Source organism: Acomys minous (genome assembly GCF_964271855.1).
Source record: "Acomys minous genome assembly, chromosome: 16".
NCBI lineage: Eukaryota > Metazoa > Chordata > Mammalia > Rodentia > Muridae > Acomys > Acomys minous.
In genome coordinates, this window is record NC_140498.1 from 2,867,764 (window position 1) to 2,889,946 (window position 22,183).

The following is a 22,183-nucleotide window of genomic DNA, read 5'->3' on the forward strand; positions in this document are numbered from 1 at the left end:
ATAGTTAAAATAACTAAAATTTGTTGTGTTTTTTAATTTTTATTTTTATTTTTTGGTTGAGACAGGGTTTTTCTGTGTAGCCCTGGCTGTCCTGGACTCTCTTTGTAGACTGTGCCTCAAACTCACAGAGATCCTCCTGCCTCTGCCTCTGGAGTGCTGGGATTAAAGGTGTGCACCACCACACCTGGCTTTGTTATGATTTTTTAGATTAAATCATTGCCCTAGAAATGTTTTGCATTATTTCTAACGATGTTACCAGGTAACAAAACTATTAATATATAATAAACAGCAGTTAAGATCTCTGACAGAGCCAGGTGCAGTGGCACATGCCAGCACTCAGGGAGGCAGAGGCAGGTGGATTGCTGTGAGTTCGAGGCCAGCCTGGTCTACAAAGTGAGTCCAGGACAGCCAAGGCTACACAGAGAGACCCTGTCTCAAAAAACAAACAAACAAACAAACAAAACCCCATAAAACCTCACCAGTATCCACAGACGGCATGCTGTTTAGGAAGTAGATTATGCTGTGGCATGGTGGTGCATGCCCTCAGTCTCTGCACTGAGGAGGCTGACCCAGGGGAGTCTCAGCACTGAGGAGGCCGACCCAGGGGAGTTCTACGTCACGAGTTGTAGGAGAGCCAGGGCTACATTCAAAAACAAAAAACCCAAAACCAACCAACCAAACAAACAAACAAACAAAAACCAAAGCCAAAAACCCCGCCTCAAAAACAAAGCAAACAAACAAACAAACAACAACAACAACCATGAAATGGATAGTGACACAGGCAACATGCTTGTCAAACTAAGACTGTGACGTTCGGTTATGTTTTGCAATGTGCAGATAGATGTATTCCATTGCTTTAACTGTTGTAGATTGTAGCTATTGTGTACTGTAGCTATGTGTGTGTACAGCAGCTGTTGTGTACTATAGCTGTGTGTACTGTAGCTGTGTGTACTGCAGCTGAGTGTACTATAGCTGTGTCTTCTGTAGCTGTTGTGTACTATAGCTGTGTCTTCTGTAGCTGTTGTATACTGTAGCTGTGTGTACTGTAGCTGTTGAGTACTGTAGCTGTTGTGCACTGTAGCTGTTGTGTACTGTAGCTGTTGTGCACTGTAGCTGTTGTGTACTGTAGCTGTTGTGCACTGTAGCTGTTGTGTACTGTAGCTGTGTGTACTGTAGCTGTTGTGCACTGTAGCTGTTGTGCACTGTAGCTGTTGTGTACTGTAGCTGTTGTGTACTGTAGCTGTTGTATACTGTAGCTGTTGTGCACTGTAGCTGTTGTGCACTGTAGCTGTTGTGCACTGTAGCTGTGTGTACTGTAGCTGTGTGTACTTTAGCTGTTGTGTACTGTAGCTGTTGTGTACTGTAGCTGTTGTGCACTGTAGCTGTTGTGTACTGTAGCTGTGTGTACTGTAGCTGTGTGTACTGTAGCTGTGTGTACTGTAGCTGTTGTGCACTGTAGCTGTGTGTACTGTAGCTGTTGTGCACTGTAGCTGTTGTGCACTGTAGCTGTGTGTACTGTAGCTGTGTGTACTGTAGCTGTTGTGCACTGTAGCTGTTGTGCACTGTAGCTGTTGTGCACTGTAGCTGTGTGCACTGTAGCTGTTGTGCACTGTAGCTGTTGTGCACTGTAGCTGTTGTGCACTGTAGCTGTTGTGTACTGTAGCTGTGTGTACTGTAGCTGTGTGTACTGTAGCTGTTGTGCACTGTAGCTGTTGTGCACTGTAGCTGTTGTGCACTGTAGCTGTTGTGTACTGTAGCTGTTGTGTACTGTAGCTGTGTGTACTGTAGCTGTGTGTACTGTAGCTATTGTGTACTATAGCTGTGTGTACTGTAGCTGTTGTGTACTATAGCTGTGTGTACTGTAGCTGTGTGTACTGTAGCTGTTGTGTACTGTAGCTGTGTGTACTGTAGCTGTTGTGTACTGTAGCTGTTGAGTACTGTAGCTGTTGTGTACTGTAGCTGTTGTGTACTGTAGCTATTGTGTACTATAGCTGTGTGTACTGTAGCTGTTGTGTACTATAGCTGTGTGTACTGTAGCTGTGTGTACTGTAGCTGTTGTGTACTGTAGCTGTGTGTACTGTAGCTGTTGTGTACTATAGCTGTGTGTACTGTAGCTGTTGTGTACTGTAGCTGTTGTGTACTATTCCGTGGTAAATCCTGCATTTTACTTTCTCTTCCTCTACTGGTAGATGTTTAGGCAACCCCTAATTTTTTTTGCAGTTATAAATAGGTCACCACATGCCTGTCTCTCTGAATACCCGTGAGTGTTCCTCCAGGACAGACCTGGCATGGCCTGGTGACAGTGTGTTCTTATGACTTAGCCTAGAGGCAGCTCTGAGCAACTGCAGTGATATAAGGAGTCTCAGATTCTTCTAAAGTCTGTGAGTAGGTTGCAGATGACTCGCCACTGGGAGAGCAGCCATGTGGTTTCCCACAGAGAACCAGGTAGGAAGGAGAGGGCAGAAGGGAGGTTCTCTCCTTCTAGGTAACTGCTAAGATAGCTCCTTCATCTCCTACAGGAGCGGCTCCTGTAGACCGAGGGGACTAGTCTCAGGCAGCTCAGCACCCGCTTCTCCTCTCTACCCAGGTGAACCCAGCCGACACTGAGAACTATCCCTTTATGGTAGAGATGACATTTGTGTTCAGCATGATCTGGTCTGTGTGCGCCTCTGTGGATGAGGACGGACGCAAGAAGATTGACAGTTACCTTCGAGAAATTGAGGGCACCTTTCCCAACAAGGTCAGAGCCCTTAAAGCTAGCTGCCCCGAACCTCCTGTTTTTACAGGACTCGCAGGCCGGCTCTGGTCTTCAGACTCTGCCTGACCTTCCTTCTCGCTGCCACCCTCCTCTTTGCCTGTCCGTCTCTGGGCCCGGCCTCGGGTTAGCGAGAGCTGGGGGAGGGCTGGGGACACAGCTCACACACTTTTCTTAGGACACGGTCTATGAATACTTCGTGAACCCCAAGATGCGGACTTGGACGTCGTTTGAGGAGAAGCTCCCCAAGAGCTGGCGCTATCCTCCAAAGTGAGAGCAGAGCCTGGGGTGCGCGCAGGGCTTGGGATGCAGTTGGCAGCAGATACTGCGAGAGTGATGGGGCCCCCCGAAGCCAGGGCCAGCTGTAAAAGGAGAAAGCCGATTCCAGGAACGAGATGCCTGGGTTTAGGAATTTGGTTCTAGAAGATGTGGGACGGGCTCTCCAAGGAGAATGCTACCCTCCCCGGACCCAGAGAGCAGGGCGGTGACTCGACCTTGGTAACGCAGGAGGAAGGAGGAAGAAGTGAGAGCTGACCCTCGGGGGGCCGATGGTCCTGAGACCCGGTTCCTTCCTTCCCTAGCGCCCCTTTCTATAAAATCATGGTACCTACTGTTGATACCGTCCGATACAACTACCTAGTGAGCACCCTGGTGGCCCACCAGAACCCTGTCTTACTGGTGGGTCCTGTAGGGACCGGAAAGACCTCCTTAGCCCAGAGCGTCCTCCAGTCCCTGCCGTCCAGCCAGTGGTCAGTGCTCGTCGTCAACATGTCCGCACAGGTGTGTCAGGGGACTTGGGCTGCGAGCTCCTTGCCACCCGCTCCCACCTGGCACTCCCCTCTGGTCCCATATTTCTCTCGGGGAGCCTCGCATCTCTACTCTGTGCTCTTCCGCCAGACCACATCCAACAACGTGCAGAGCATCATCGAGAGCAGAGTGGAGAAGCGCACCAAGGGCGTGTACGTGCCGTTCGGCGGCAAAAGCATGATCACCTTCATGGATGACCTGAACATGCCCGCCAAGGACGTGTTCGGCTCCCAGCCGCCCCTGGAGCTGATCCGCCTCTGGATTGACTATGGCTTCTGGTACGATCGTTTGAAGCAGAGCATCAAGCACATTCGAGTAAGCATCCTGAGACGGGGCTCCCCGGTGGTTGGCTGGACCCCTGGACCACGTCTTACAACCCTCTGTTCCTCCCTGCGTGAGAGGGCACCGCTCCGTTCTGAGGACCCTTGTATCTGGCTCCCAAGATGCTGATGCCCACTGTTATAACTCTCTGCACTGGGCCTGCCTGTACCTGGTAGTGGAAGAGTCTGGTTTGTTCTTCACTTTGTTTCCAGAAGCTTCTGCACACCAGCAAACCCCGAGAGCCAGGACCTAACTCCTTACTCAGCCTCCTCCTCGTCCCGTGGTCACAATCCCCCTCATCTGTGCTTCCACCCACAGCCCCAGGCTCCTCCCTTCTGTTCTCTCCTCTCTGCATCCTGAGTGCTGGGATTACAGGCCTGCCCCACCACGCCCCGCTGACAGGCTCTGGGTGGTTGTCTTGGAACTTACTATGGAGATCAGGCTGGTCTCTTGAACTGACAGAGACCCTCCTGAGTTCAGGTATTAAGACGTGTGCCACAGAGCCGGGCGTGGTGGCACCCGCCTTGAATCCCAGCACTCTGGAGGCAGAGGAAGGTGGGACAAAGTGAGTCCAGGACAGCCCAGAGTAAAGGAGAAGACCCTGTCTCAAAGCAAACAAACAAGGACATGTGCCACCATGCCCAGCCAGCTCCCTATTTTAACACTTGCATGTGATGACCAATGACCAGAAGCATTCAGAGTCCTCTGGCTGTCATCTCACTGTCGCTCATCACCCCCCCCCCCGTCCCCTCCCCCCACCTTTGTCTTTGCTCTCCAGGACATGTTCCTGATGGCTGCCATGGGCCCTCCAGGGGGCGGACGGACTGTTATCTCCCCGAGGCTGCAGAGTCGTTTCAACATCATCAACATGACCTTCCCCACTGTGAGGCCACAGGGGTCGGGGGTGGGGACCGCCCTAGTCCCTTAGCGTGAGGGAGGGACAAGTCCTGCAAGGGCGCTAAGCCTGAGCAGAGCTGCCTTCAGGGCACCTTTTGGGACCTTTTGCAGGAGCATTGTCCCGAGCCAGGACAGCTGCAGGCTTTGCTGGTTTGGCTTCCTGGCTCTGGAATGCGGAGCCTCTGATCTGCAGGGCCAGAGACTGCCTGGGGCTGAAACAAGCTCAGGGAGGTGGACCTTACAAAGCTAAGAGCTAAAAACAGTGCCTGGGTTAGGGAGAGGTGAATGCAAATTTACGGGGACTAAAAGTCACAGCCAAGCAAAACACTGTCAAGAGAAATAGTCTTTTTTTTTAGTTTAGTTTAGTTTTGGTTTTTGGAGACAGGGCTTCTCTGTATAGCCCTGGCTGTTCTGGACACACTCTGTAGACCAGACTGGCCTCGAACTCATAGAGATGCATCTACCTCTGCCTCCCGAGTGCTGGGATTAAAGGCATGTACTTAATTATTTTCTTTAAGTTGAAATTAATATCAAGCAGGTAAGTGAGGCTTTCATCCAGCCTTACGTTCTGAGCCCAATCCCCCGTGAACCTGCAAGGTGGAAGAGGAGAGCCATCTTCCACAAATTGGTCCTGTGATCTCCACGCCTGTACTATGCAGGCGTATGCCCAGATATAGATAAATAACACTAATTTAATTTGTTTATTTTTTGGTTTTTGGTTTTTCGAGACAAGATTTCTCTGTGTAGCCCTGGCTGTTCTGGACTCGCTTTGTAGACCAGGCTGGCCTCGAACTCACAGAGATCCACCTGCCTCTGCCTCCTGAGTGCTGGGATCAAAGGTGTGTGCCACCACACCTGGTTACATTTTTTTATTTTTAAGGATTATATGAAAAACATTTTTCTTAATTTCTTAGTGATTAATTAGTTTAATTCCTCTTCAATTCTCCTCATGATGTGAGCTCTGTATTCGCCTCACACTGATCCTGGCCCTGGCTACAGGCCCAGAAACCTTGGAGAGTGAGTTTGAGGCCTCTTTCCAGGAATCCCAGATCATCCGCATATTTGGCACCATGATCAACCAGAAGCTCCAGGACTTTGAGGAGGAGGTGAAGCCCATTGGGAACGTGGTGACGGAGGCCACCTTGGATGTGTACAACACGGTGGTACAGCGCTTCCTGCCCACGCCTGCGAAGATCCACTACCTCTTCAACCTCCGCGACATCTCCAAGGTAAGCACTGCCTTGGCCTGCTCAGAACTGCACCGCAGGACTGGAGAGCACCTACATGTCTGCAACGCCAGTTCTTCCACACAGACACGCATGTAGGCACACGCTCATGCATATAAAATGAAAATTAATCTTTTTTTAAGCTTGGACATGATTTTTTTAATTAACTTATTCAGATTACATCTCAATTGTCATCCCTTTGCTTGTCTCCTCCCGCTCCTCCCTCCCTCCCTCCCTCTTTCACCCTGTTCCCCTCCCCTAGGTCTGTGACAGAGGGGACATCCTCCCCCACCATGTGGTCACAGCCTATCAAGTCTCATGTTGGTAGCCTGCCTATTCTTTCTCTGAGTGCTACCAGGCCTCCCCACCAAGGGGAGGTGGTCAAATATGGGGCACCAGAGTTCATGTTAGAGTCAGTCCCCGCTCTCCACACAACTGTGGAGAATGTTCTGTCCCTTGGCTAGAAAAATGAACCTTTGAAGAAGAGGGAGAAGAGGGGCAGGAGAGTTGGCTTAGTGGCTCTTGCGAAGGCCTGCAATTTTATTCCCAGCACCCACATGGAGGCTTCCTCAGGTACCACGCGAAGTGATACACAGAGCCACATGCAGGCAAAGCACCCGTATGAATAAAATAAATCTAAAGAATAAAGAAAAAAAAAAAAAGATAAGAATTCCATTGCAGCCGGGCGTGGTGGCGCACGCCTTTAATCCCAGCACTCGGGAGGCAAAGGCAGGTGGATCACTGTGAGTTCAAGGCCAGCCTGGTCTACAAAGCGAGTCCAGGACGGCCAAGGCTACACAGAGAGACCCTGTCTCAAAAAAAAAAAAAAAAAAAAGCCATAGCAAGGGGCTGAGGAGATGGGTGGATCAGCCATTAGGATTGCTGTTTGTTGTTGTTGTTGAGGTGGAGTCTCACTGTGTAGCTCTAACTGTCCTGGAACTCTCTACATAGACCAGGCTGTGGCCTTGAACTCACAGTGCAGTGATACATGTGCTTCTGCATTCTGAGTGTGGGATTAAAGGCACACGCCACCAGCTTGGGGCATTTCTGCTCTCACTGAGGCTTGAGAAGCCGAGCCGCCCCCCCCCCTGCAGCACCCCCCCCTGCAGCACACCCCTCCCCCTGCAGCACCCCCCCCTGCAGCACACCCCTCCCCCCGCAGCACACACCCTGCCCCCCCACCCCGCAGCACCCACACACAGCAGCTCACAACCACCAGTAGCTCCAGCTCTGGCCCCTCTTGGCTCCTGCACAGATGTCACACACACACAGATGCACCTACATACACATGATTTTGTTGCACAGCGAAGCCTGACGTCACCCGCTGTGACGTGTCACGTGCCCTGCTCTCACCTTGGGATCGGCTGCAAGGGATCTCTTCTCTCCCTCCGCTCCAGTCACGGCTTCTGCTTTCAGGTTTTCCAGGGCATGCTTAGAGCCAACAAGGACTTCCATGACACCAAGTCCAGCATCACCAGACTCTGGATCCATGAGTGTTTCAGGTGACGTGTCTGTGTGTCCTGGCCAGACTGGCTTCCCAGCCCAGCTCCCAGCCCCAGCCTTTACCTCTGGCTTGACTTTCCAGCCGCAACTGTTTCCCCACAGAGTCTTCTCGGACAGACTGGTTGATGCAACCGACATGGAAGCCTTTATGGGCATCTTAAGTGACAAACTCGGCACCTTCTTTGACCTCACATTTCACAATCTCTGTCCCAACAAACGACCACCTATCTTTGGTGAGCCAGGAGCTGTGGCTACTTTGGGCCTTCGGAGGTTGGGGTTAGCGCACGGTGCCAGTGGCTGTAATGGCCCTCTGGTGAGGACCAGGCACTGGGGACGCTGATACCCTTCTCCTATGGCCTAGGGGACTTCCTGAGGGAGCCCAAGGTCTATGAAGACCTGGTGGACCTGACCGTGCTGAAGACGGCCATGGAGACGGCCCTCAATGAGTACAACCTGTCCCCTTCCATTGTACCCATGCAGCTGGTGCTCTTCCGAGAGGCCATTGAACACAGTGAGTGCTCGCTACGTGGAAGGCCACTCCCAAACCAAGTTCTAGAAGTTGTTTTCCTTTCTGGTCCAACATAACATACTCTTGTGCTAGCGGGGTTTCATTCACTTATTCGTTTTTGTTCTGAGTGAGACATTTACGTTCTTGCTGTGTAGCCCGAGCCAGCTTGGAAATTGCTGTTTAGAGTAAGCTGGCGTTGAACTTGCCCCCCCCTCCTCCCCGCCTCTGCCTCTCCCTGGGGTTGCAGGCTTGCACTATCGTGCCCACCCACCAGAGTGTTAAATGGGCAAGGCGAAGGTTAAATATTGACCCTCGCACCACCCTCTACCCCAGCCCCAGGGGTTTGATCCCTAGCCCAAGGCCTGGAAATTGCTTGGATTTGCCCACCCAGTGCGTTACCTCTCCCCAGTCACTCGGATCGTGCGGGTAATCGGACAGCCTCGAGGCAACATGCTCCTGGTGGGGATCGGGGGCAGCGGGCGCCAGAGTCTGGCCCGCTTGGCCTCTTCCATCTGCGAGTACAACACCTTCCAGATTGAGGTCACCAAACACTACCGCAAGCAGGAGTTCCGAGAAGGTATGGCCGCGTTCCCGAACTGGTAGAGGGCAGAGGTTTTTAGACTGAAAGGTGAGCTGCTTGAGTTACTGCCACGTCAGGTGATGAGGCGCTCCTGGCTTTGGTGGTCTGGGCACAGGACGGCGCGTGGGAGTGCTTATGGCTGAGGGAGGGTCCTCCAGCACGGAAGACTTAAAGATGGAGAGTCTGAGGTAAGTCTTTCCTTTTGTCCCTCACTTGTTTGGCCAGATATCAAACGCCTGTATCGCCAGGCAGGGGTAGACCTCAAGACCACCTCTTTCCTTTTTGTGGACACCCAAATAGCCGACGAATCCTTCCTAGAAGACATCAACAACATCCTTAGCTCGGGCGAAGTCCCCAATCTCTACAAGTCTGACGAATTTGAAGAGGTGCAGTTCCTTCAGTATTGAGTTCCTTCGTTGGCTTTCCCACAGATTCCACATCTGTTTCTGTCAGAGCCTCCAGCCACCTAGATCAGCCCCTGTGAGGCTGTTTCTCATCAGCCCTCCCCTAGGGGCCTCACTGGGCGGGGCTGCTTTAAATCTCACTCCAGTCTGCCAGCCCCCGGCCTGCTATTTGGCTGACACTGCTGTGAGCGCCTCAGTCCTCTGATTCCGTGCGGCTTCTGTCCAGATCCAGAACCGAATCCTGGACCAGGCCCGAGCTGAGCAGGTACCAGAGTCCTCGGACAGCCTCTTCGCGTACCTCATTGAGCGCGTGCGCAACAACCTGCACATCGTGCTCTGCCTGAGTCCCGTGGGAGACCCCTTCAGGTGATGCTTCCCGCGTGTCTGTGCCCCATGGGCCTCCCCCTGTCTCTCTGTGTCCTTCAGTGTCCTTTGAAAGTTAGTGTGTCCCATGTGACTCCCTGCATAGTTGAGTCGCATTAAGTGCCCACAGTGTTCAACAACAGCCCGCTAGAGCCTTTTCTTTTCCCAGGAAAGAACAGATCCCCTTCCCCAGCTTCCGGAAAGCACCTTCCTACGCTCCATCTCTGTGAATTTGGCATTTGATGGCCTTGTACAAGTGGAGTGACGCTGTTCTTGTCCTTTTCTGACATATTTTACTTCTGCAGTGTCCTCAACATCCACCCATATGCTAGCATGGGACAACACGGAATGTATACATCCAAAAATAGAACTACACGGAATGTATACATCCAAAAAATTTTTTTAAATCCATTCTTGGTATGACTAGGTATTTTAGAGCCATTGAAACTAGAAGAGATGCCGGGCGTGGTGGCGCACGCCTTTAATCCCAGCACTCGGGAGGCAGAGGCAGGTGGATCGCTGTGAGTTTGAGGCCAGCCTGGTCTACAAAGCGAGTCCAGGACAGCCAAGGCTACACAGAGAAACCCTGTCTCGAAAAACCAAATAAATAAATAAAAAGAAAAGAGAAGAAAGAAACGGGAAGAGGCTGGGTATGGCAGTGCACACCTAGAACCTCAGAACTTAGACAGCAGAAGCAGGAGGATTGCTGCAATTGTGAGACCAGTCTGGGCTACATAACCAGCCCCGGGGTATCCAGGGCTATATGGGACACCTTGCCTTAAAAAAAAAAAATCAAATCAAACCAAAATAAACTTAGGGGCAGGCATGGTGGTGCACGACTTTAATCCCAGAACTCAGGAGGCAGAGGCAGGCGGATCGCTTGAGCTCGAGGCCCAGCCTGGTCTACAAAGTGAGTCTAGGACAGCCAAGGCTACACAAAGAAACCCTGTCTCAAAAAACAAACCAACCACCACCAACAATAACAATAAAAACAAAATAAACTTAGGAAGCGGTCAGAGCGTCTGTATGGAAAGGCAAAACGGGTCAGTGTTTTGCTTATGTCTTTAATGTATTTTACTTATCACAGCCAGGTGCCACGCTGAGCATTTTTCTGTGGTCACCTCACCGAATTCCCATCAGCCTTAGCACATACTGTTAACCCCCTTCTAGAGACGAGGAAACTGATGTTTGAGCATCTTGGATACTTGCTCAAGGTCAACATCTGGAAAATGTGGATCTTGGCCTTTTTGACCTGAGACCATTTCTAAAGGTTGTGCTGAGCTGTCTGTGAGGAGGTGAATTACAGGAACAGATAGGAGGAGGACGGGGCCCCTAGGTCACCGCAACGTGGGTGGGTGCACGTCAGAAAGCCAAGGGCATCCGTGAGTGGACTTCACACCTCCCAGCTTCTCCCTAGGAACTGGATCCGCCAGTACCCAGCCTTAGTGAACTGCACGACCATCAACTGGTTCTCAGAGTGGCCCCGGGAGGCCTTGCTAGAGGTGGCCGAGAAGTACCTCATAGGAGTGGACTTGGGGACACAGGAGAATGTGAGCCCCCCCCCCACCTTAGCCACACCACCCCGCCCTTCATCCCCCGGCCCACACCCTGCGTCTCCCACCCCACATTGTCGGCTTCAGATCCACAGGAAAGTGGCCCAGATCTTTGTCACCATGCACTGGTCGGTGGCTCAGTACTCCCAGAAGATGCTGCTGGAACTCCGGAGATACAACTACGTCACGCCCACAAACTACCTGGAGCTCGTGTCCGGCTATAAAAAGTAGGAAACCACGAGACAAGCAGGGCTGGGGAGCTGGTGTCTTTTGAAGGTGTGGAAAACACTAGGGATCTGGCTGAGGGGCAGGCTGGAGGATGTGGCCTGAGGTGGGATGGGAAGTGTGCAGAGAGCCCTAGGTATTCCCTGGGAGCTAATGAGAGGCGGGATCCCGGTTGGGAAGGCCATTCCTAGAGTTGCTGGTTGTGTCCCCTAGACTCCAGCGTCTCTCATGGCCTGTCCGTCCTTGCGGTTTTCAGGCCACAGTTTACCTGGAAGTTTATCATAATTTCTGTACTCCTTTCCTTTCCCTTTGTCTCCTAGACTGGGTGTGGACACAAGAGCCTATAAATTCCCCGCACTAGGCAGGCTGACATAGGGTTATAAATCCAAGAACAGCCTGGCTATGTACAAGGACCCTGTCTTGAAAATACACAAAGGCTGAGAGTGGTAGCGCACACCTTTGTTCCCAGCAGAGGCCAGTGAATTTCTGTGAGTTCAAGGCAGGCCAGCCTGGTCTACATTGTGAGGTCTACATACACAGGCCAGCCAGTGCTACATAGTGAGACTCCTGTCTCAAAAAACAAACAAACAAACAAAAAAATAAAAACACACAAGCCGACAGGGCTAGAGATATAGGTCTGTATGTGTGTGCCTTAGCTGGGTTTGATTTTCTTCCACCACATGAGCCCGGCATTGGTGGCGTATGGCTGTAATCCCAGTACTTGGGAGGCCGGAGCAGGAGGATCAGAGGCTCGAGGCCCACGGGGGCTCCAGTTCAAGGCCAGCCTGGGCTACGTGAGTTCCAACCTCAAAGCAAAATAGAACCAAGAGGAGAAAAGTGTAAACAGGCAGAGCAGACAAAACACAAAAACCCAAGTGTTGTTCCTCCTCCCACTTCCGGCCCCGCGCGCCCTTCACGCTGAGCATCAGCTCTGCGGGCAGCTTTCCCACAGCAGTGACTGTGGGTCCTGGATTGGGTCTAATCCTGTGCTGCCCACTTGGAGCTGGAGTCAGGTTGAGGCCTCAGTCCCAGTTTAGATAGAGGCTCTAAGCCCCATGCTGTTTTGCCTGAGTATCTGTGGGCTCCTCGACTTAGCTGAGCTGTCCATCTGTCTGTCCTCAGCTCAGCTGGTTTGTAGGAGTCAAGGAATGCTGTTGCTGGCTTATTATAAAGGATAATTTTATCTTTGGGGCAGGGTGTTGAGACAGGACTTGTCTGTGTAGCCCTGGCTGTCCTAGACTTGCTTTGTGGACCAGGTTGGCCTGGAACTCACAGCGATCCACCTGCCTCTGCCTCCCAAGTGCTGGGATTAAAGGCGTGCACCACCACACCCAACTATTTGACTTTTCTTGAGACAACGTCTCACACACGTAGCCCAGTCTGGCTTTGGACTCACTATGTAGCTGACACTAGCCTCAAATTCATAGCAATCCTCCTGCCTCAGCCTCCCCAGTGCTGTGATCACAAGCATGATGCTCCACACCTACCAGAATGGATATTTAATCAAAGCTGAAAAAAGAGAAAGCAGTGTCTGCCACTCAGTGGTGGCATCCACCTTTAGTCCTGCGCATTTTTAAGCACCTACTATGTCCTAGGCGCTATTTTACAGTAGTGCACCAGCCCTGCCTTCCTGGCCACTCACACCAACATTCTGCCCTTTTCTACTTTCCAGTCTTTATACCCACATATAAATCCAGATTTCTAGCTTCTCCTTAAACAGCAACAATGTAACAACACTGGGGGAGCCGCTTTGGGGTGGGTTCATGTTTTCTGGACTGTTACAGTCTAGCTGCCGGCTGCGTGGTAGGGGCAGTCAGTGCGAGAGTCCCAGGTAGAGGAAGTAATGTGTCAAAATGGCGTTTAACAAGCTGATTTCAGCCGTGGTGTAGGGAATGAATCAGAGGGTAAGAAAATCCATGGGGCCGGATGGTGGGGGCACACACCTGTAATCCCAGCACTCGGGAGGCAGAGACAGGCGGATCGCTGTGAGTTCGAGGACAGCCTGGTCTACAGAGTGAGTCCAGGACAGCCAAGGCTACACAGAGAAACCCTGTCTGGGGGAGGGGGGCGTAAAAAAGAAAAAAAAAGAAAGAAAAAAGAAAAGAAATGATGTAGACCTGACCAGGCCATGTGCCCTCTGTATGTGAGAGCAGGAAGTGGCCACAGAAAGCAAGAGTGACTGAGACGCTCACTCAGATTAGGGTAGGACACCTCCTCCCTCGGTGTCCACACACGCCACCCACCACCTGCTCCTGCGCAGGCTTCTGGGAGAAAAGCGGCAGGAGCTGCTGGACCAAGCCAATAAGCTTCGGACTGGATTGTTTAAGATCGATGAAACCAGGGAAAAAGTGGAGGTGATGTCGCTGGAGCTGGAGGAAGCCAAGAAGAAGGTGGCGGAGTTCCAGAAGCAGTGCGAGGAGTACCTGGTCATCATCGTGCAGCAGAAGCGGGAAGCCGACGAGCAGCAGAAGGTCACTGGTCCTCTCGGGCTGCCCGCTCCTCCAGGGGCCTCCCGCCGGTCCCCACTGCCCGCTCCTCCAGGGCCCCCCCCCCCCCCGCCGGTCCCCACTGCCCGCTCCTCCAGGGCCCCCCCCCGCTGCCCCCTCCCGCTGCCTCCGCAGTCCCCCCGCCGGCCCCCCAGTCCCCCTGCTCCCCCAGCCCCTGCTGCCCGCTCCTCCAGCCCCCCACCACCCCCCACGCCTCACCCCTGCCTCGGTTTTCTCGTCCACCCTTCTCACTGGCCCTATGGCTCCCACCTTTTCGTTTCTAGGCAGTCACTGCCAACAGTGAGAAGATTGCCATTGAGGAGGTCAAGTGTCAGGCACTGGCCGACAACGCCCAAAAGGATCTAGAGGAGGCGTTGCCCGCCCTTGAAGAAGCCATGCGGGTACCAGAGGCTGGCACTACGTGGTGCCAGGCGTGGGAGTGGGGCCGGCCAGCCTTCTTTGGCCCCGGAGACCCTGGGGATGTGGGGGGAAGGTAGCCCCTCAGTTGTGTCCGGGAAGGGTTGTTTCCGGCTCAGTTCTCCCAGTTCACCCCTTTCCGCAGGCCCTGGAGTCTCTGAACAAGAAGGACATAGGTGAGATCAAGTCGTACGGCCGCCCCCCTGCGCAGGTGGAGATCGTAATGCAGGCCGTCATGATTCTGCGAGGCAACGAGCCCACGTGGGCAGAGGCAAAGCGGCAGCTAGGTACGCTGAGGCGGTGCGAGAGGACACCTGCGTCTGTCGGGTGTTGATTGACCAAGTGTAGCGCAGCAGGCCTTCAACAAGGGCCAACTGAGGTTCTGCGGAGACCCTCAGGAGCACGGCGCTTACACGCCAGAGTCCTTTAGGAGTTTGGAGCAGAAACTGACTGCTCTCATCACAGTCAAAAAAAACCCTGGTCTTTTTTGTTTGTTTCTTTTTTGAGACAGGGTTTCTCTTGCCGGTCTGGCTGGCCTTGAACTCAAAGATTCGCCCACCTCTGCCTCCCAAGTACTGGGATTTTTTTTTCCATGCCAGGCAAAAAAATATTGATATACAGCTATCAGAAAGCATGCAGGAGCCAAGGACGGAAACACCTTCATGCCCCGCAGGGAGGGTGGAGACTGAGAAGAGGCTCTTCCTCTCTGTTTCTCTGTGTCTCTATCGCTCTTTGTGTGTGCGTCTCTGACTTACTCCTTTACTCTTTTTCTGCATATATGTGCCAGTATGTGGGATGTGCTCCTGTGTGTGTGCTTTCTCCTGTGTGCGGTGTGTCTGTGTTTGTATGTGTGAAGGCCAAAGTTGGTCTCAGGTGTTGTTTCTCGGGAACCACTCAGCTTTTGTTTGTTTGTTTGTTTGTTTGTTTGTTTTTGAGACAGGGTTTCTCCGTGTAGCCCTGGCTATCCTGGACTCACTCTGTAGACCAGGCTGGCCTCGAACTCACAGCAATCCGCCTGCCTCTGCCTCCCGAGTGCTGGGATTAAAGGTGTGCGCCACCACGCCTGGCCAGCTTTTTTAATTTTTGAGAGCTATGCCTAGAGAGGAGATGGCTCTGTCAGTAAGCCCACGGTGTGGTGGTGCACTCCTTTAATCCCAGCACTCGGGAGGCAGAGGCAGGTGGATTGCTGTGAGTTCGAGGCCAGCCTGGTCTACAAAGCAAGTCCAGGACAGCCAAGGCTACACAGAGAAACCCTGTCTTGAAAAAACAAAACAAACAAACAAACAAACAAAAAAGCAAAACAAAACAAAAACAGAAAACAAAACAAACCCCGAACCCCGAAAACATCTGGCAGTTTTCTTCCCACAAAGTGCAAAGCACATAGAATGTTAGCTTGGGGGACAGAACTGAGTCTGTTAAGGGAAGGGAGGAGGCGGTGAGGCTGGGGAGACTGCGGAGGCCCTGGGGGCTGAGAGGATCCCAGGCAGGGAGCAGGATCAGAGGGGTGCCCATGAGGCCCCCTGGCCGGGGCCTCACAATGCCAAACCGCAGGGGAACAGAACTTCATCAAGTCACTGATCAACTTCGATAAGGACAACATCTCGGACAAGGTGCTGAAGAAGATTGGCGCCTACTGCGCCCAGCCGGACTTCCAACCGGACATCATCGGCCGGGTCTCCCTGGCTGCTAAGTCCCTCTGCATGTGGGTGCGCGCCATGGAGGTAGGTGTGGGGAAGTGAGTGGGGACTGAGAGGCCGGCCGGGAGGGGCTGGGGGGCTGCGGGGGGGGCGGGGACGTGGGCAGGCGCGGAGGGGCGGGGAGGGGCCAGCGGGCGGTGGCTGGCGCGAGTCCCTGAAGCCTGCCTGTCTTCCCACAGCTGTATGGGCGGCTGTATCGCGTGGTGGAGCCCAAACGGATCCGAATGAACGCGGCCATCGCCCAGCTCCAGGAGAAGCAGGCTGCCCTGGCTGAGGCCCAGGAAAAGCTTCGGGAGGTGAGTCCTCCCACCGGTGCTCCCTGGCTCTCCCTGCAGGCCGCCCCTCTCTCTGTGTCTTTACTCCCATGGTTGTCCACCTAGTCCCGTGCCCAACTCCGCTATCCTACAGTACTGAGCAGTCTCTGTCCCACTCTGGCCTGTTTACATCTGTCTGCAGTTTAGGGCCTTGCCTAGGGCGGGAAGGGCTCCTAGGGTGCTGCCATCGCTGTGGGCCCACAAGTCTTTCCAGAGATCGACAGAGCTGGTCACCTCTGTCACAGTGTTTGGAAGTAGGCTTTGGGATGTTGACTGATGGCATGCAGGGCCAGTCTTTTCTGAAGGGAGGCAGAGAAGGAGTGGACCAGTGGGGAGAGTGGAATTGGGGTGGGGGGAGGTGCTGGGAGGAGAGGGGGAGGGGAAACCATGAGTGGATGTGATATATGAAGGAAGAATAAAGTAAAAAAATTCTTTTCTACCTTCTGCTCTGTAGCCTCCAACTTCCCTCCATGAAAGAGCAGCCAACTTTTACAAAAATCTTGTTCTTCCAAAGATGATCTATGATAACTTTAATCAGTGCACAAACTCACACACACACAAATACACATACACACATGCACACATGCACAAACACACACACATACTTGTGGCGGTCTGAGTGAGAGTGGCTCCCAAGGCTCAGGCACCAGGGAGTGGAACAGTTTGAAAGGATTAGGAGGATTGGGAGGTGTGAGGGGTGGCCTTGTTGGAGGAAGTGTGTGTGTGTGTATGTGTGTGTGTGTGTGTGGTGGGGGGGATGGCAAGCGTTGAGCTTTCCAAAGCCCATGCCAGAGTGGGACAGTGGTGGCACACACCTCTAATCCCAGCACTTGGGAGGCAGAGGCAGACAGATCTCCAAGTTCAAGGTCTACAGCCAGGACTATATGAGAAACCCTCTCTCGAAAAACTAAAACCAAACCAAACCAAAACAAAACAAAAAAAATCCCAACCAAGCCAAAAGCCCACACAGCAGTCAAACAGTAATTAAGACAGCACACAGTGCACTTACATTTATTTTAAACATTATAGATACTGTTTGGTGCATTCTTAGTTTGCCTCTGGGTAGTTACCACAGAGCTGGGCTAGGCACCATGGTTGTTGCTCGTGATGACCCATAGCTGGTCTCTGTCCTTTCCCATCACAGTCACTTTCATTGTCAGAAGTATAGCTGCCCTCATCACCTCTTCCGGTTCTTCCTGTACAGAGAACCCATTCTATTGCTCATAACCTTCTCCTGTCACGCCTCCCTCACTGTCTCTTTCCTGGAGGTCACAGCCACAGGTGAGGCCCACTTGGAAAGGTTTCTCACGCAGATGAGTCACATCCTGGGCCAAGCAATTAAGTTGTTCCTTTATATTTAAACAATGGGACCTTGGGAGTTTGCTGCCAATGATTCATTCCCTGGACAAACATAGAGTTCACAGTGTTAGGACTTAGTGGGTGAGCCCCATGTGCTCAAGAGCAAGGGCTTGGCTAGAGGAAGCCAACGGGAGAGCCGCGCGCAGCAGCAGCAGCATCTGAGACAGCGTGATCATCTGGCCCCAGATATCCAAGCTTAGCCTGAGCAGCGTGGTGAGGCCCTTGTCTCAAAAACACAAAACGAAAGATGGGGGAAAACAACATTTCCCCCTTGATGTCGATAAAGGTTATGAAATTTAAGAGTCAAGTGTTTTATTTGCTTGCTTTTTACAAACTTAACTTTTTATTGATTCTTTGTGAGTTTCACACCATGCACACCCTAATCTCTTAGTCCCGTCATATCTGCCCTCCAACCTTCCAACCTCTCCCCAAAAGAAAAAAATAAAAATAAAAAATAAACGAACTCCGTGTGGAAGCTGTAGTGTGTCACAGTGTGCCCCACAGTGCACTCTTCTGTTCACACTTCTTCACTTGCAAATGTTCATTGCAATGAGTCGTTGGTCTGTTCTGAGGCCTCTGGCTCCTGCTACATCATCAGTACTGCATCTTATCAGGATCCCTCGCAGATGGTCCGCCGTTGCCATGGCGATCCTACATACAGCTTTTGGTCTGTAGGACCGGCCCCTTCTCACACTCCCAGCAGTTCATAGATTCAGGGTAGGTGTTGAGGTGGGGCCAACTCAAAGCCCTGGGTCTTGGCCTGGGTGGTAGCTGAGCTGGTCAGCACACCAGCTTTCCTGCACCCACACCACTGCCCTGGCTAGCTCGCCCAGAGCCTCAGCCAGCAAAGGGCTGAGCCAGATCTCTCACTCTGACGCTCTTGAGGCAGAGGCAGAGCTGCCACGTGGGTGCTGGGAGATGAATGTGGACCCTTCTCAAGATCAACAAGTACTCTTAAACGTGGAGCCGTCTCTCCAGCCCCTGTACAGCTGGTCTTAAGGTGGTGTTAAGTGTGTCATCGTGGTGAGCAGCCATGATGTTGCTGCTATGGAAACGCTAACATCCTTTTCACCTGGCTTCCTCTGTTGTGGCTGTGGGAGCTGCTGCTGCTGCTGCTGCTGCTGCTGCTGCTGCTGCTGCTTCTTATGGAAGCTGAGGCTGAGGAAGACTGTTTCACAGGGAGGGCTTTGCTGCCTCCCATCCATCCTCCCTTGTGTAACCCCAGCTGGCCTGGAACTATCTATGTATCTCAGGCTGGCCTTGAACTTGTGATCATTCTGCCTCAGCCACGCAAGTACTAGATTTACAGCCATCCCACCATGCTTGGTGTCCCACCTTTACCTGGAAAACTTTCTTCTTCCTTTTTTTTTTTTTTGGTTTGTTTTTGTTTTTCGAGACAGGGTTTCTCTGTATAGCTTTGGCTGTCCTGGACTCGATTTGTAGACCAGGCTGGCCTCGAACTCACAGCAATCCGCCTGCCTCTGCCTCCTGAGTGCTGGGCTTAAAGGCATGCACCACCACACCCAGCTAGAAAACTACTTTCAACAGTTTGGAATGGAAGTTGCTGTCGGTGCCACCAAAGACAATGTCTGGGAGTCTCGTGGGGAACAAGCCCTCTGCCACCCATGTTTTTTGAGGTGCTCTTGCCAGCTTCTCTTATGGGGTTCATTTTTATTTTCCTGCTGCGCTGGAGGATGAACCCAGAGCCTGGTTCCTGTCCCCTCCACCACTGAGTTACCTCACAACCTCGGCCTCTGACTAGGCTTATCTTGCTTCCAGCGCATCCTACCCTCTGCCTAGCTCTGACTTTCACTACCAGGTTGCTTCTGCGCACTAAGGTGAGGAAGGAAGAAAATGAAGCTCACACATGCCTCACTCCACTTCAGTCTGTAGGATTATTCTCATTTTATACTTGAGGGAAGCAAAGCCCTAAAAACATGAGTCGTGTGGTGTGAGTGGGCGCATAGCTGTATCTGGAGGCCAGAGGCCAGGTTGCTGGAGGCCAGGCCTCCTCTTCTGCCTTCGTAAGGCAACTGGCATTTGAGCTTCTGGGTGATTCTCTAGTTCTTGCCTCCCAACTTTCCAGTAGATTGCACCTCTCTCTCTCTCTCTCTCTCTCTCTCTCTCTCTCTCTCTCTCTCTCGTGTGTGTGTGTGTGTGTGTGTGTGTGTGTGTGTGTGTACAAGGGAACTAGAGTTCAGAGGATTAACTCACCTTCACTGGCCCTCAAAGAGATTATAATTGACCCAAGGGCAAAGTCAGGGTCTGACCTAAAACAATCTGCCCCTTGAGCCCATCGCGTTCGGTCCCCCAGGGACATGCCCGTCATTCCTAGGTGGCAGAGAAGCTGGAGATGCTGAAGAAACAGTATGATGAGAAGCTGGCACAGAAGGAGGAGCTGCGCAAGAGATCCGAGGAAATGGAGTTGAAGCTGGAGCGAGCGGGCATGCTAGTGTCGGGCCTGGCTGGCGAGAAGGCCCGATGGGAAGAGACCGTGCAGGTGAGCCGGGTCGGGCCGCCCCTGCCCCCCCAGGCAGCCCGCAGGGCCCCAGACGTGCGTCCCCAAGCCCACGGAGACAATGGTCAGGGCAAACAAGGGCCCCTGGGCCTAGGAAACGCAAGAGTAGGCACCAGGGGTCCCCCTCCCCTCTCACATTTGCTGAGAAGATACAGGAGTGGTGTCCTGACCGCCAAGGGCGGGGTCCAGGAGGGGACTGGAAGGTATTAGGCCTCTTAGCAACAGCTTGTCTCCTGAGTGATAGCAAGCAGGGGCCATCTTGTCTCTGGCTGAGATCTTATCAGTGGATAATTAGCTTGTGCATTGCTGTCAGAGGTCAGGACTCTTATCTCAGAGGTGGGGGTGGGGGTGGGTTGAGAGGGGAGAACAGCTTTGATCTGGACCAATATGAAAGGCAGGCAGGCAATCACTTGGGCGATCTCCAGAGGTCTGCGCTCCTAGGCACTTACACCTCCCAATGCCCCGCAGGGCCTGGAGGAGGACCTGGGTTACCTGGTGGGTGACTGTCTGCTCGCTGCTGCCTTTCTGTCTTACATGGGACCCTTTCTGACCAACTACCGGGATGAGATCGTCAACCAAATCTGGATCAAGAAGGTGAGATGGGCGGGAGAGATGGCTCAGTGGTTAAGAGCTCCGCCTGCTCTTCCAGAGGTCCTGAGTTCAATTCCCAGCAACCACATGGTGGCTCACAACCATCTATAATGTAATCCAATACCCTCTTCTGCAGATAAAGCACTCATATGCAATAAATAAAATAAAATAAATCTTTAAAAAAAAAAAAGGTGAGACGGTCCAGGGGTGACAGAGGGGCACTTGGGGTGTGCTCAGGAAGAGGTGTGGGCAAGAGACAGAGTTGCTGGGCTGTAGCTAAATTTCGGGGTTCTTTTCTCCTCAGATCTGGGAGCTGCAGGTTCCCTGTTCACCCCGCTTTGCCATTGATAGCTTCCTGTCCAATCCTACCAAGGTTCGGGACTGGAACATCCAGGGGTTGCCCTCGGATGCCTTCTCCACTGAAAATGGCATCATTGTCACCAGGGGCAACAGGTGAGACCTGAGCAGGGAGGGAGGGGCAGAGCAGGGGCAGAGGCCGTCGTCTGACCGGGGCCTCCCCTCGCAGGTGGGCCCTCATGATCGACCCTCAGGCCCAAGCCCTCAAGTGGATTAAGAACATGGAAGGGAGCCAGGTATGAGGTGGGGTCGCCCCACGAGAGCCCCAAGCCTCGTCTTTTCTCGAGGTCTGTCCTCGGCTGTCGTGTTCCTTCATGTGGTGTCTACCCGTTCGCCTGCTCTCCAGGGCCTGAAGATCATCGACCTGCAGATGCAGGAATACCTTCGAATTCTAGAAAACGCCATCCAGTTTGGGTTTCCAGTGCTACTCCAGAACGTGCAGGAATACCTGGACCCCACGCTCAACCCAGTGCTCAACAAATCGGTCGCTCGAATTGGTCAGAGCCCTGGGCTTGCTGTGGGCTGGGCCTAGAGACCAGCCAAGCAGGACACTGGGGTGGAAAGTGGGGCCCTTGGTCTGTGTCCCATGCATTGGGCCCCAGTGGAGCCTTAGAGGCCGACAGGGTCCCTGACGAAGGTGTCAGCGGGGAGCGGGGCAGCCACAGCTGATGATCTAAGACTCTGGCCACACACGACTCTTTTGTGGGTGCAGGTGGCCGGATGCTGATGCGCATTGGTGACAAGGAGGTGGAATACAATCCCAATTTCCGTTTCTACATCACCACCAAGCTCTCCAATCCCCACTACAGCCCAGAGACCTCGGCTAAGACCACCATTGTCAACTTCGCTGTTAAGGAACAGGTGGGTGAGGGCCAGCGCTGGGTAAAGCAGGGAGGGCTGGAGAGCTTGGCCAAGCTTGAGCAAGGCCATGAAGGATGGGGTCTTGGGAACTCTGAAAGGATGGCAGGGGCAGAAGTCACCATCCCAGGACCCTCACCCCGAGCCTCATTTTCCTCAGGGTCTGGAAGCCCAACTGCTAGGCATCGTGGTTCGGAAGGAACGGCCCGAGCTGGAGGAACAGAAGGACTCGCTGGTCATCAACATCGCCGCAGGAAAGAGAAAGCTCAAGGAGCTGGAGGACGAGATCCTGCGGTGAGCCGCGCCCCACCCCCACCCCCACGCCACCCAGAGCCACCTAGCGTGTCTGCGCCCCGTGGGTACGCAGCCAGTCTCCTGCAGTGAGCCGCCGCCCCACCCCCACCCCCACGCCACCCAGAGTGTCTGCGCCCAGTGGGTACGCAG

The 22,183-nt window shown here is 53.0% G+C and overlaps 1 protein-coding gene across 1 annotated transcript in view; it reads left to right on the plus strand.

Moving 5' to 3' along the window:
• The window catches only part of DNAH2 (dynein axonemal heavy chain 2), a 115,548-nt gene that overhangs the window by 78,292 nt on the left and 15,073 nt on the right, over positions 1-22,183 (plus strand). Inside the window, 26 exon segments of the mRNA XM_084763330.1 lie at positions 2,588-2,740; positions 2,934-3,025; positions 3,337-3,535; positions 3,653-3,877; positions 4,662-4,766; positions 5,821-6,009; positions 7,423-7,508; positions 7,612-7,742; positions 7,871-8,020; positions 8,427-8,594; positions 8,823-8,983; positions 9,228-9,367; positions 10,782-10,914; positions 11,005-11,144; positions 13,403-13,613; positions 13,913-14,029; positions 14,191-14,332; positions 15,597-15,766; positions 15,922-16,038; positions 19,751-19,915; positions 20,402-20,527; positions 20,829-20,977; positions 21,051-21,117; positions 21,228-21,378; positions 21,594-21,742; positions 21,900-22,033. Coding sequence (XP_084619456.1) covers positions 2,588-2,740; positions 2,934-3,025; positions 3,337-3,535; positions 3,653-3,877; positions 4,662-4,766; positions 5,821-6,009; positions 7,423-7,508; positions 7,612-7,742; positions 7,871-8,020; positions 8,427-8,594; positions 8,823-8,983; positions 9,228-9,367; positions 10,782-10,914; positions 11,005-11,144; positions 13,403-13,613; positions 13,913-14,029; positions 14,191-14,332; positions 15,597-15,766; positions 15,922-16,038; positions 19,751-19,915; positions 20,402-20,527; positions 20,829-20,977; positions 21,051-21,117; positions 21,228-21,378; positions 21,594-21,742; positions 21,900-22,033 — 3,770 coding nt within the window.